Source organism: Hemitrygon akajei, chromosome 14 (genome assembly GCF_048418815.1).
Source record: "Hemitrygon akajei chromosome 14, sHemAka1.3, whole genome shotgun sequence".
NCBI classification, from domain to species: Eukaryota; Metazoa; Chordata; class Chondrichthyes; order Myliobatiformes; family Dasyatidae; genus Hemitrygon; species Hemitrygon akajei.
The window spans coordinates 20,442,794-20,458,104 of NC_133137.1; the positions used below are offsets into that span (position 1 = coordinate 20,442,794).

At 40.3% G+C, this 15,311-nt stretch overlaps 1 protein-coding gene across 2 annotated transcripts in view; it reads left to right on the forward strand.

The window, feature by feature from the left end:
• Nucleotides 1–15,311, forward strand: part of rhof (ras homolog family member F) — a 61,231-nt gene that overhangs the window by 18,634 nt on the left and 27,286 nt on the right. For both annotated transcript variants that reach the window (XM_073065590.1, XM_073065589.1), the window contains exon 2: nt 7,388–7,475. In XM_073065590.1, the coding sequence (XP_072921691.1) occupies nt 7,388–7,475 (88 nt within the window). The remainder of the gene's footprint in view (nt 1–7,387; nt 7,476–15,311) is intronic.

Here is a 15,311-nt window from a genome sequence, read left to right on the forward strand (position 1 = left end):
CAACGGACAGAAGAGTTATAAAGGGTTTCTTTTAAGAAAGAAACATTTGTTCCTGGGAAAGGACTGGAAATCAAAATGCCGTGCCCCAGTTGCAAATTAATTGAAGCTGGTTACGTGGGCTCAGAGATGAGTGTTGTAGCGGGTTGAGTTGTAACCATCTCAAACTGCAATCTCTTTAATGATTGGAGATCTAGTTTAAGAGCTTGAATAGGTCAAATTAGAGCAAGGCACACAAAATGCTGGAGTACTGTAACTCGAAGCAGGCCAGCAGCCTCCATGGAGAGGAATAAACAGCTCACGTTTAGACTGATTATTGCTCTCTGTAGATGTTGCCTGACCTGTCGAGTTCCCCCAGCATTTGGGTTTCCAGCGTCTGCAGAATCTCCTGTGTTCATCAAAGTGCAACTAATTACGGTAGGTGTTCCGGGAACACGGAACAGACTAGAGCGCCAATTTTGTTTTCCCTGTGAAGGTTTTTTTTTCTATTAGATTCCTCATTATTAATTCTTCCTATTTTGATTCCCATTCTATTATCATTTTGTTAATGAATGTACACAATAAAATGGCCGTAGAGGGTGTTTAGTTCAGCATATTTCAATGCGGGGGTCCCAACTTTTTTTATGCCTTAACCATTTAATGAATGGTCTGGGAACCCCTGTTTTAAGGTATTTCACTGGCCCCCTTCCAGGTGCCTCACAGCATTTCACGGTCAGTTAACGCACAAAATGCTGGAGGAACTCAGCGGGCCAGGCAGCTTCCATGGAAAAGAGTACAGATGACTTTTCGGTCGAGACCCCTGAGCACAACTGGAGGAAAAAAATGATGAGAAGTAGAGTTAAAAGGTGTGTGGGAGGGGAGAGATAAACACAAGGTGATAGGCGAAACCGGGAGGGGGAAACTCAAGGTGATGGGCGAAACCGGGAGGGGGAGGGGAGAAGTAAAGAGCTGGGAAGTTGATTGGTGACAGACCGGAGAAAGTGGAATCTAATAAGAGAGGACAGGAGGCCCTGGAAGAAAGAAGAGGAAGGGGGGAGGGGGCACCAGAGATAAGGTGAGAGAGGGAAAAGAGGATGGGGACTGATGGAGGAGAGGGGTGGGGCCATTGCCGGAAGTTCAAGAAATTGATGTTCATACCATCATGTTGGAGACTACCCAGAGGGAATGTAAGGTATTGCTCCTCCAACCTGAGTGTGGCCTCATCGCGACAGTAGAAGTGGCCATGGGTAGTGGAATTAAAATGCATGGCCACTGGGAGATTACAATCAATTAAGTAGTTTTGAAGTATAGCTTTTGTATAAAGCATGAATGATTGGTTTGATACAAGTAGTTTAGTGTATTACAGAATGCTGCCGCAAGCAGTAATAAGACAATGTCAGTATTATCCTTTTCAAAAAAGATAAGAAATAAATATCGCTCAGGAAATCTTGCTGCTGGTACAAAATAGTGCTGTAGGATTTATGCTCACTAAAGAGACAAAGCCTCTATATACACTTGTAAGTTGATGAGTATCTGATGCCACACTGCATCATTAAGCTAAATTCTTGTGCTTATAACCCTGATAGGGAACTCCAAAATTCTCACTGGGAGGTACAGGTGCTACTAACCAAACAGCATAAAGGCCCAGGACTTTTCAGAGCAAATCACCTTAAGGGACCTTTCAGCCCCAATTATTTTTGAGACCTTGTGTAATGGAAATGCCAGTTGATCATCCTGAATGTAGTTCTTCAGGCAGCCAGGACCTTGTATAGGTCAGGACCAACAGACCACCTCTTTATCTAATGAAATTAGAAGCAGCTGAAGAACAAAGTGAATGGCTGGGGATGTTGTACAAGACCGCTTCAGTTGAACAAAACGTTGAGGCTCCACCTGGACCTCCGTGTGCAGTGCTAGTAACCCTGTTACAGGAAAGATAGTGTTAAGCTACAAGGTGATTTATGAGAATGTTGCCAGGACTCGAGGGCCTGTGTTAAAGGAAGAGGCTGGGCAATCTGGGGACTTGATTTGTTGGAGCATAGGGGTGACCTAAGGAAGTGTATAAAATGACGAGAGCACAGAGAGTCTCTTTCCCAAAGCTAGAGGGCAAAGGTTTAATGTGAGAGGGGAAAAGAGACACAAGGGAACAATTTCTTCATGGTGGTGCATATATGGAACAAGCTGCCAGAGGAAGAGGTTGAGACAGGCACAATAACAGCAGTTAAATGCCACTTGGACAGGTATGTGGTAAGGAAAGGTCAGGCAGATTTGGGCAAATAGGATGTTTATGTGGACAGCACTGTCAACATAGACAATTAGCACTGAAAGGTCTGTTTACATGCTGTATTGCTGCAAGACTCTGTGACTCAATTTGGGCAAAGAAAGGGAACCAAAAGATTAAAAATAAAAACAATGAACTGAATGGCGAGAAAAAGAAGGAAGGGGATAAACTTGAGGAAATCTGCAGATGCTGGAAATTCAAGCAACACACACAAAATGCTGGTGGAACACAGCAGACCAGGCAGCATCTATAAGGAGAAGCACTGTCGACATTTTGGGCCGAGACCCTTTGTCAGGACTAACTGAAAGGAAAGATAGTAAGAGATTTGAAAGTAGTGGGGGGAAGGGGAAATGCGAAATGATAGGAGAAGACCGGAGGGGGGTGGGGTGAAGCTGAGAGCTGGAAAGGTGATTGGCAAAAGGGATACAGAGCTGGACAAGGGGAAGGATCATGGGACGGGAGGCCTAGGGAGAAAGAAAGTGGGGGGGGGGGAGCACCAGAGGGAGATGGAGAACAGGCAGAGTGATGGGCAGAGAGAGAGAAAAAAGGGAGGAGGGGGAAAAAAACTAAATATATAAGGGGGTAAACTCTAAGGTTTATATTTTAAACCTCTTCACAATCCCCATTGTTATTTTGCTACAGTTGAGCAGTAAGTTAAGGGCACCATCACCCATTGTGAAAGAGAGGTTAACTGTGTGGTAGGTTCTTTTCATAGGCGGGGCACAAATCCAACAATTTCTTCCCATACGCTTTGATATTGACTGGAAGATCCTGTTTTTGTTTTGTGGCTGATGAAATATCTTTCATTAAACTTGCATTAACTTGCTACAAATTATTTTGTGTTTTCCTCAAAACACGAGCTGATGTGGGTACTGTTAAATTTCCTCTTTTTTTGTCTAAATCCTGGATGGCAAATTTCAATACTTCTGATTCAGTGTTTGAATTTTGTCTATGTTATGTTTTTAAACCCCCTTTTGATGTCAATTGGAAGATGAAGTAGTTTATTTTGAAAATGGTGTCTTAGAAAGTACCAGCAGAAGATTCACATCAAACTGTTTGAACAGGGAAAGTGTACAGTGAACAGGCACCATTGGCAAACAGTTTCTCTTAATGCTTAAAATAAAGCAACTTTTGCCACCAAGAAGGATTCAAAAGTACATGTGTATCAAAGAATATATAAATCATACAACCTTGAGATTCATCTGCTTACAAAGCAAGAAACCCAAAAGAACCCAATTTTAAAACCCAATGTGCAGAGAAAGAGGGAGAAAAGCACAAATCGTGCAAACAATAAAAGCAAACAACAGCATTCTGAATTAAATTGATTCCACAGAAGCAGCCGGAACAGGCCCATAACCTCAGTCTCAGTTCACACAGTGGGGAAAATCACCGTGAAACCTGGAGCAGTCGGGCAAACTGCACCTTTAGTTTCTAATCTGTAGCAAATTAGCTGAGCTGAACTGGAGTGATGATGGAGTATGCTCTAACCACCCCAACCTTGCTAGGAAGTGTGTAGGGGATACTCAACCCTTTTGACCTATTTGGCATGGGTGATCCTACATAAAGCCCTGAATCCAATCAACATAGCTCTCTGGGTCATTGAGGCACACAAGCCTTTAAACCCAATGACAAGATTGTGGACCTCTTGGAGGAGATTTGGCCATTGGTCCTTCAATTTTATGACAACTTGCCAATGCTTAATGCCAATGTCCCAATGGGAGGACTGAATACTTGTATGTGATCTAAGAGTGTTTGGGACCAATAGAACTAAATTCGAGAGAAATTCATTGAAATCTAAATTAGAAAGGAGCAATCTTGCAACACAATAAATAATTGCAGGAAGATTAACCGTAGTAACCTTAAAAATGTTGACTAATTTATCATCCTACTTTTGACAGAGTGCAGTCTTTAGAGTAATTCAATTGGGTTCAAGTTTGAGTATATTTTAAAACTAATGTATTGGTAATAATACCTTATGTATTAATCATACAGTTTACAAGTTTATGAGAGCCATAGATAGAGCGGGCAGATAGAGTTGAAATGACTAATACCAGAGGGTATTGAAGGTGAGAGTGGTAGGTTCAAGGGGGATGTGAGGGGCAAGTTACTCAGAAACATGGATGTCTGGAAATACATTAAAGTCTCTTAAGAGACATTTGGATAGGCACATGGATGTAAGAAGATACAGGGATATGGACATGGTGCAGGTAGGAAGGATTAGTGTTTGGCTGTTTTTCCACTTGGTTTTTAGCTGATTCAGCACAACATTGTGGGCTGAATGGTATGTTCCTGTGCTGTACTGTTTTATGTTCTATGTTCTGTACCAGGTACTTTCTATATTGCATGCAAAAGTACTTCATTCACAGTCAGCGTAGTACTGTTACAACTCACGAAAGTGAAAGGTACAATTAAAACTGAATTTTTATTCCCGTTTAATGCTGACATGTTTTGGCAGAAATACATAGAAAACAAATAAGCATCAATATTAGTTGTTCCCATTTAAGAACTTGCCATCCTATAAATCTCACTCAATGCCCAAGTGATCAGCCAGAGGTCAGAGGCTCTTGCACTTCTCCCGCTCTCATTGCAAAAAAACTTGATTTGGCACTGTGGTTTTGACCATGGGATCACCCTTGATGCCAGCTATTGCTAATTCCACATGGAGGACTTTGAGGAGAGGGTTCTGAGTTCATCGCCATTACCCCCGGAATGCTTCTTCAAATACATCGATGACACCTTCGTATTGTGGTCTGATGGACTCCAGCCACTCCAACAGTTCTACAACCATCTTAACAGTATAATCCAAACATTCAAGTTCTGCAACCATCTTAACAGTATACATCCAAACATTCAAGTTACGATGGAGACGAAGAAAAATGGTTGCCCTTCATTCCTGGACATTCTAATATGACACAAACCGGACGGTAGCTTCAGACATGGCGTCTGTGGGAAACCTATTCACATGGACTTGTATCTCAACAATAGCAGGCTCTATTATGTCTCCCAAAGCTGAGCAGTTCTTTCTACTTTAATTAACCGGGCAAAAATTATTTTGAACCTGGAGAGTCACCCCAAGGAAATAAGACGATTGCACACAATGTTCCTACAGAATGGCTACAAGGTGAAGGTCAACCAGGTCCTTAAAAGGGCTAACAGGAGGTGTATACATTGGGGTTACCTGGAAAAATTAATGGTAGCAGAACATTGCATTCACAATGGCCATAGGATTGAATTCAATGGCACAAAACTACTGTGCCACGCCAATGGCTTTTTGGTGAAGGAAGCCACTGAAATAAAACAAGAGGAAAAGATTTTTAACAAAGACAAAGGTCTTGCTCCAAGTAAGAACTGGAATTCAATTGTAAACAAGGTGGGAGAGCGGAAACCTGATTGGATGAGGACTAATCAATCAGGAGGGACAGATGACGGGGGTATAAATACCATTGGACTAGACGTTCCCAGGCATCATCCCTGAAGAAGATGGCAGAGTTTGTCATTGAAACGTCGAATATAATTGACACTTGTGCCCGGCTGGAAGCCCGAGAAAACTTATCCGTTATATACGCCGGGAAAACACTAGATCCTTTATCTACTCTAGAGATTAGGAGCCAAATAGTGCCCACCACTGACCATGAAAAGGACTGATGGGTGGGAATCTGAGAATATCCTTTCCCAAATCCAAATTAGAGAAATCAAATTCTGCTTCAAATGATATTCTCAACTGATCTTCCCTCACATAACCTTATCTTTGGATTAGGTGTTGTCACCTAGTAAGTTAAGAGAGCTCTGTGTCTTCAGTTTAATAAGTACTGGTTTATGCTGCAGTTTGAAGCACTGCCTCACACTTGCAATATCCCGGACTCAGTCCTGTTGAGGACTCAAACCCCTGCGTGGAGTTTTCCCATCCTCATTGTTACCGCATGGGTTTCCTCCATGTGCTTCAGTTTTCAATTTGCGCTCATCTCCTAAAGATAATTCTCTGTATTATCCAGGAGAGTTCCCGCATAAAGGGGCACAGTAGTGTAGTGGTTAGCACAACACTCTACAGTACAGGCAGTCCGGGTTCACTTCCCGACGCTGACTGTAAGGAGTTTGTACATTCTCCGTGTGGGTGTTCTGCAAGTGCTCCTGTTTCCTCTCACAGTCCAAAGATGTACCAGTTGGCAGGTTAATTGCTTATTGTGAATTGTCCCGTGATTAGGCTAGGGTTAAATCAGCGGGTTGCTGTGTGGTATGGCTCGTAGGGCTGGAAGGGCCTACTCCACGCTTAAAAGAAATAAACATAAAGGTTAATGGATGAAGCCAATGAGAAGACAGAGAGAATAAAATACTTCATGTAGGATTAGTACAAATGACTGCTTAATATTTAGCATAGACACAATGGGCCTAAGGGCCTGTTCCTGTGCTGTATAACTATGAGGATATTTAAAGCAGAGAATGATATGCTCTTGATTGGTAAAGGGGTTACAGGGAGAAGGGAGGAGAATGGATTTGGTAATGAAAATCAGCCATGATTGGATGGCGACACAGAGTCAATGGCCTGAAAAGTTGCATTCTGCATCATGTTATGGACTTTTTAAGTGCAACTTAAGTTCAACATTCCTGGGCAAGATAGTTGCTGCGTTGTACTCTAATTTCTGTACGTAGTACAAACAGATTCTTCCTCTTTGATTTACAGGAGTCGCACAAGTCCAGCTAAAAAAAAACAAGTGCTTCACTGTTATGTTCTGTAACTACAAAATATTAAATTAATCCAAAGGAAACACGGGAGTCCAGGAATGCAGGTGTAACTACGATTTTATTTTATGCGAGGCGCACACACATCACATGGTAGCATGCAGATGTATGCAATTAACATATTTTTACATATAACCCATAATAAATTATTTAAATAAACAAGAACACTTAATCAGGCAATATATACGAGATTACTCATTATTGAAATATTAAATACACAACTGTAGAATCTTATTTTAATTTAGAATTTTTATATATATACACTCTTTAGAACATTAAAAGGAAATTATATTCAGAAATTCAGGTAGGACAATAGAATGCAACATTACTAAGCTTATTAGGTAATGTTAAAATCTTATCTATTTTCTCTTTCTTCATTCCATGCCTTGCTATTAGCAATATGCCCCATCGGTGTTTGAGAAGTATGTGACAGACATCACAATTAGGAACAAGAAAGTCACCTTGACTCTATATGACACAGCAGGTAAGAGTTTTCAAATTATTCCCGTTTGGGTGAATGTTAATTCAAAGTGCTATCTGGATAGCTCAGGGATTGACATACTTCATAAAGGAGAGCATTGGATTTCATTTCTACTCGTTTCAATTACAGCATCACCAAGAGAGGTCTGCACTTGGTGTCAATGTCCAACTTGAGGTTGGAAAATTAACTCGTTAAAATTCCAGCTCTAGTCACTGGTTATAAATGAATGTCAAAATTGCAGATCCTAAGTTGATTGGAATTCTCAGAGCTTTTGATCATGTATCAACACTTCCATTGAAACTAACATCACTTTTGTTACACTACCTGACCCCACCCCTGTCCAACACATCTCTTATTGAAACTATCATCTACTGTATTGTCTTGCTTCTCTAGGATAACAATTCCAATGCACTCAGTAGTAACCTCCCATTTTCTGCTGTCCACAAGATCAAAGTCAAGAAAAACTCCTTTCCAATTAGCACACCATCTTTATTTTCTATTGCTTTTGACCTCACTATCTATACTGGATCCCAGTGTAAACACAACGCTGCACCAATTACAACATCTCCCAAGTTCACTCAACTACTTTGCCTGCATTATCACATACCTAGATCTTTAGCTCCCTAATACCCCCCTCCCCCAACACACGTGTTGGCGCGTGGCCTAGTGGGCAAGGCATCAGACTAGTAACCTGAAGGTCACTGGTTCGAGCCTCAGCTGAGGCAGTGCGTTTGTGTCCTTGAGCAAGGCACTTAACAACACATTGCTCTGCGACGTCACCGGTGCCAAGCTGCATGGGTCCTAGTGCCCTTCCCTCGGACAACATCGGTGGCGTGGAGAGGGGAAGGCCTGCAGCTTGGGCAACTGCCGGTCTCCCATACAACCCTGCCCAGACCTGCGCCCTGGAAACTCCAGGCACAGATCCATGGTCTCTCGAGACCGACGGATGCCACCACTAATTCCCCCCCCCCCCCCCCCATTTACTATCTCCTTCCACCGAAGCACTCTTTAAAAATTACCCTTTTCAAAAAATCTTTTGATCATCTGTCTAATATTTGATTCTTATGTTAACTTTTGCTGAATAGTACTCATGTGAAACTTTTGCTGCCATTAAAATGTGATAAATATTAAATATACTTGTCCGCTAATTATATTTTACCCAAGGTACTCAACCTCCTTACTATTCAGTTCCACTAGCATCAAAGATGCTAAATAACAATCATTACATATAACTGACAATCTTGCCTATTCCATGTGAAAATGCAAGACAAATTTCTACACTATTTTTCCTCTGTGACAATCTAATTTTGGTTTTATTGGACAAATTCTTCTGCAACCCCCATGATCACTGTATCTGGTGTAGGGATACACCACTATTGATCAAATCTTGGCAGTAATCAGGAACAATATAAAACTTCCCCTTTCTAAATAAAGTGCTGAATGACCCCTTCTTGAAATCAACTAATACCTGCGTAGATTTGACACTGATTCTGCAATCTAATGCTATGTATTGATCACTATTCATTAGTGAAACTATAAAACAAAGCAAAGGCTATCATCAGCGTTATTCTGCTATACAAAATAATTACTGGGTTCATAGAGATTTACCAGTTGAGAGCTGGGATCTCTGGAAGCAAATGCAATTCAGGACCTCAATTCAACATAATTCACTCACCCTTCAGGACTGTGGATCAAGGCTCATCGCACCGCTTCCCCCATCAGTAATCCTCTGCGCGTGCTCAGTAAAAACGCAAAACTTCTTCATCCTCAACAAAAACTGTTGTAGTCCTATTGCTATCCTATTCCAGATTGTAGCAAGATATAAACAATCAGGACAACGTGTTCTACAAGCCAGCATGTGAACACAAGTTTCCCATCATTAAAGTCTCCTAATTGCAAATGTTACAAATACTTACATAGCTTCTCAATATCTGTTTGCAGGTTCCCTAGTTCAAAACTTGGCAACAATAGTCCAAAGCCACAGGAACAAATAACTTGCATTGAATTCACGAGAACAGTGTATAGTGGATGCTGGGAATACACAACCACTAACTTCATTAATTAATGAAGTTATCATATACTTTTCTAATTTTCTTAGCAGCCCGTGTCTACATTTTATTTCAAGGCAGACAGAGTAAAGAGATAGCATATGGAGAACAGATCTTCATGCAAAATGACAGAAATTATTTTAATATTCATCATACACTACACTCAAAACAATCACAACAGGGATCCTTCCAATGTAAGTTGTTGATCAGTAATTTCTTCAAGCCCTAATACTAAATTAAGCATGCAGACAAACATTGAGAAGCTACGTTATTGTAAGTAACATTTTTGAGTGTAAAATAACCACATAAAATGTACTTATTATTTATCTACTGTAGGCTTAACAATATCAGGCACATCGCACATTAAAACGGAAGATCAACTTTCATTCCCAAAATCGTGCTCTTCAATTGCAACCTGTTCTACGGGGCATCAACAAAGTGCCCCAATACTTACCACTGTTTCATAAAAATACTGTATATATGATTGCATTATTATAATCTCATGCTACGATGTTCTTTCAATTTACTTTTTAAATTATTACTGCAGGTAATGATTTTGCAATCATTATATGAATATTTAGAATAAAGTACACAGCAAATCAGATTTAAGATCAAATTTAGTTATTAGAAAATGTATTTTCATAAATGTCTAGAGCCAAAATGTGTATAATGCCAGAATCTTATAAATATATAAATTCTGTATAAAGTGTAAAATATTCCATTTATAATTTTACAGCATTTGATAAAAAGTTTGATATCCCATTAAGTAATAAATGTAGGATATTCCACTGTAAAATCCATGGATACATGCAATGTCAGGTGTTGTAAGCCAAGTAGTCCATGAAGGGTCCAGGTTAAAACCTGCTCTCTGCTGATTTTGCCATCTAACCTCAAGTGGCTTTGTAACAATTGACCAGATTAAATTTTAAGGGAAGTTGTAGGATATGGTGGGAATGGATCAATTTGGATGATAGAAAAAGTGGGAAATTAACCTGCTTATTGAGAAATATTTTGAAAAATATGTTGGCAATAGTGAGGATTAGAATTAGGCGCCATCAAACAAATGCACCCATCATCCAGCTGGGTGTCATCCAGCTTTCACCATTTATCATTTGAGTCATGAAATTCCAGCCGTGCATTAAATTTGCAACTTAGGAAGTGGGCAAGGAAACTAGAGAAAGTTGCATATTGTACATGAACTTCTGAAAATCTAAACTCAGCCAGACCACATTGCCAACAAAAGTTCAAAAAAGAAAATGACCATTTGATAATTGATTGTTAATTTTAAATCAGAATTGAATTTGATTACAAACCGAATATTAAGTTTGAATCTCATTTTAAGTCTTCAATTTATTACTCAAGGATAAAAAGATGAGTTTTAGATTTTGCACTTTATTTGCATTTAAAACAAATTCAGCACTGTTGAAGGACAATCAACAGAAGTAAAATATTTAACTTGAACCTTCTAGGTTTAAATTTAAAGTTATTATATAAAGTAATGTTATCTTCTGAACATGTTCAACATTTCCAGTTTTCATGAAATTATTTTCACATGTAATTTTTTTTTCCTCCTGTGGGGCACTTTTACATCAGAAGGCCAGTATTTCTTACCATCTTACTATACGTACCAATGTAATTAGCAGAAGAGCAACCAACCACTTCATTCTCATGCCTCATTCACACTAAGTAGGAAATACAGTTGAACTGGATTACAAGGGAAGTGTTTTAGCAAATATTGTTGTGAATTTTCAATTTGCAAAGTCAGGAACCACCTTTGTTATGACATATGCATAATTTGCTTAATGTAAGACATATAATAATTTAAAAGTTAGAAAAATCCCAGTATACTGGGTACGGGTGTAAGATTTAATAGTTTGTCTAAAGATATATAGTAAATTTTTCCATAAACCTTCCTGCCCATTAGAAACATCAGATATCCGATCTGTTTTTGAGTTTGTGCAATTAGTCCTTTGCGTAGAAAATATTTCACCATCACTCTGAGTGGTTTGCTTAAAATAACAACACGTAACACCATTATTGGGAAGTGCTACTTCTTATTTTTCTGCTCAGAAAACTTCATATTTGGGAGTATCTAGACAGCCTATTGAAGGTATGAAACAGAACCCATCTTCAATAATTTCTCCAGCATTAAAAAAAGATCTCAGTATTCATAAGTTAGTGTGTTGATTGATAATATTTTCAACCAGTGCTCGAGTATAGGACCTCCTCTGATCATTTCTTGGTATCAGACTCCACCCATATCCTCCTCCTAAATCCTAGCCCTTCCTCTTCGGCAATATGCCGAAGTATCCTCTTCGGCATACTCTAAGAGGATCTTTGGCAATTCATTACCTTATACTTGTACAAATTCATCCTTAGACTTCCAACCACATCCTGGACTGCAGTTTTGATCTCCTAATCTACACTAAAACCAATACATAATGGTCATTGGTATAAACCTCAACTCCACTTCCCCTCCAGTCGAAGGAACATGGTGGATGACTGCTTCACCCACTCACTGTCAGAACTCTTTAGACCAGAGTGCAACTAGGTTCCATTCTTGTCAGGCAGAATTGCTTCCTATTGTAGGGTTCTGCTCTCTATTGCAAACAGTTCTCTTCAATATTTTGCTACTATCACCTCCATAAAGAGCAAGGAACTCACAGGGTAACAATCTTGGTGGAGTATCTTTGGAAATGACGACCGATGCTGTATGTTCTGCAGATAGCTTCCAGCAGATTGTTTGTGACTCCTGATTCCGGCATCTTCAGGCTCAAACGCCTTCCAGGAGTTTAGAGATTTCTTTGTCACTAAGATTGCCACCATCTGGCCTATTGTCACCGAAGTCTTCCCAGCAGGACACTGGGACAAACATTAATGGTTGTTTCTTGCCATAAGCCCAAGCACACATCTTAGTCATTTGTATTTCCTCATGTCCCTCTTTGAACTTGACTGCATGTTCAACTCCAGAGGCTTTGATCATAATCTGTCCTAACTGATAATACCCAACTCTCCATGATAGTTAATGTTGTTGATCGTTTTCTCTCCTCATCTACTGCTCCATCTCTTTTTGTTTTGTAAAGCCACTGTCATCAACATTTTTCTTCAAAAGACATTCTTGTAAACTACAGGCCAACTTCCATTCTTGCTTTCCTCTTCAGGGTATTTGAACATGTTATTGTTCCCCTCTGTCCATCCGAGCTAAGGTTATTGGTAACTAGACCACCTTTTCTCTGAAATGTCACTGATCAAGAGGGTGATTCCCTGATGAAGGGTGAAGGGGGAAAAGTTTAAAGGGAACATACGGTGACTAGTGGAGTGCCGCAGGGATCTGTCCTGGGACCCCTGCTATTTGTGATTTTTATAAATGACCTGGACATAGAGGCGGAAGGATGGGTGAGTACGTTTGCGGATGACACGAAGATTGGAGGAGTTGTGGATGGAGCTGTAGGTTGTCGAAGGTTACAAGAGGATATAGACAGGCTGCAGAGTTGGGCAGAAAAATGGCAGTTGGAGTTCAATCCGGACAAGTGTGAGGTGATGCATTTTGGAAGGGCAAACCAGAAGACTGAGTACAGGATTAATGGTCAGTTACTTAAGAATATGGATGAACAAAGGGACCTTGGGGTTCAAATCCATACATCCCTCAAGATCGCTGCACAGGTTGATAGGGTAGTTAAGAAGGCCTATGGGATGCTAGGCTTCATTAACAGGGGTACTGAGTTCAAGAGTAGAGAGGTCATTTGCAACTCTACAAATCTCTGGTGAGACCACACTAGAGTATTGTGTTCAATTCTGGTCACCTCATTATAGGAAGGATGTGGAAGCTATGGAGAGGGTGCAGAGGAGATTTACCAGGATGTTGCCTGGATTGGAGAACAAGTCATATGAAGAAAAGTTAGCAGAGCTGGGACTTTTCTCTTTGGAGCGTAGAAGAATGAGAGGGGACTTGATAGAGGTCTACAAGATTATGAGAGGCATAGATAGGGTGGATAGTCAGTACCTGTTTGCACCAATAGCAAACACCAGAGAGCTTATGTACAAAATTAAGGGAGGGAAGTTTAGGGGAGACATCGGGGGTAAGTTTTTTACACAGAGGGTTGTGAGTGCCTGGAATGACTTGCCAGGGATGGTGGTGGAGGCTAAAACATTAGGGGTATTTAAGAACCTCTTGGACAGGCACATGGATGAAAGAAAAATGGAGGGTTATGGGGTAGTGTGGGTTTAGTACTTTTTTTTAAGGATTATATGGGTCGGCACAATATGGAGGGCTGAAGGGCCTGTACTGTGCTGTAGTGTTCTATGGTTCTATTGAGGGGGGGGGCTTCTTCACACAGAGAGTGGTGGGAGTGTGGAATGAGCTGCCAGATGAAGTGGTAAATGCGGGCTCACTTTTAACATTGAAGAAAAACTTGACAGGTACATGGATGAGAGGTGTATGGAGGGATATGGTCCAGGTGCAGGTCAGTGGGACTAGGCAAAAAAATGGTTTGGCACAGCCAAGAAGGGTCAAAAGGCCTGTTTCTGTGCTGTAATGTTCTATGGTTGTATGTGATCTTTGACCCTCATCTTGTCTAGCTGAGACAACACAACCATATCTAGCAGTGTAGTATTGATATCTCTTTCTTTTCACCCAATCTTGTCATCAATGACATTTGGCTTTGATAAGCAAGAATGAAATGTTTCTTCACAATGCAACACTACGTGTATCATTAGTTTATAAGATTGATAGTAATTTTGATAAGTGAGCTTTCACGTTCATTAGTAGATTAGTGTCTGTGCTGATCTGCCAGAACTATTTCCATCATTGACTTCAGTCTTTGGAGAGGAAACTGTGGGTGCTACATTGTGTGAAATTAACTGATCCCTCTGACAAGACTACAGTGAGAGTTGTCATTGTTGAGCCAGTCCTCTTATTGCCTGTATAGGTTTAAATTATATTGGTACAACATGCAGAGAAAAACATTATGCTCAGAAAAGGTGCTGTTTGATGATTCAAATAGTATTGATTATTTGAGCAGCTGCCGGTGGTGTAGTGGCATCCACACCGGACTTTGAGGGGAGTGGACCTGGGTTCGAATTGAGCTAGCAACTCGGCCTCGTAAAAAAACAGACAAGTGCTAAAGAAACAGCAAAGGTTGCCGCCCGATGTGCGACAAGGTGCGGAGAGGAACAACGTAATTATTTGAGTAGAAATGGCAGCAATGTTCCAAAGTTTTGTTTATCCTTTATCTGCTAAGTTAATTTATTTTTGTCACGTGCTGAGGGGCAGTGGAAAAACTTGTCTTGCCTCCCGTCCTAACAGATCAGTTCATTACAACAGTGCATTGAGGTAATACAAGGGAAAACAATAACAGAATGCAGAATAAAGTGTCACTGTAGTGACCAAGTGCAGTACTGGAACACAGATAAGGTGCAATGTCACAAAAAATTGATAGGTCAAGAGTCCATCTTATCATACGAGGGAAACATTCAATAGTCTAAAACAGCAAGATGGAATCTGTCCTTGCGCCTAGTGGTATCTCTGATTTTTGTCACAATTTTGAAATCTTTATGCTGTGCAGTCAAGGGAAAATAAATTAAATCTTAGAACTTGCTACTTTTAGGTCAAATTGTAGGCATATTAATTTCAGGCAAAGGCTTGTTAGTTTCCACCCTTCATTCCATACACAGTGGTTGTGAAATTTCTTTGTAAAGCCTGGACAAAGGTTAGTCCAGTCCTGTCACGTCAAACTAAAGAAAACCTGGTTCCTGTGTTTTCTGCATTATTCATTTGCCCAGTGTATAATCT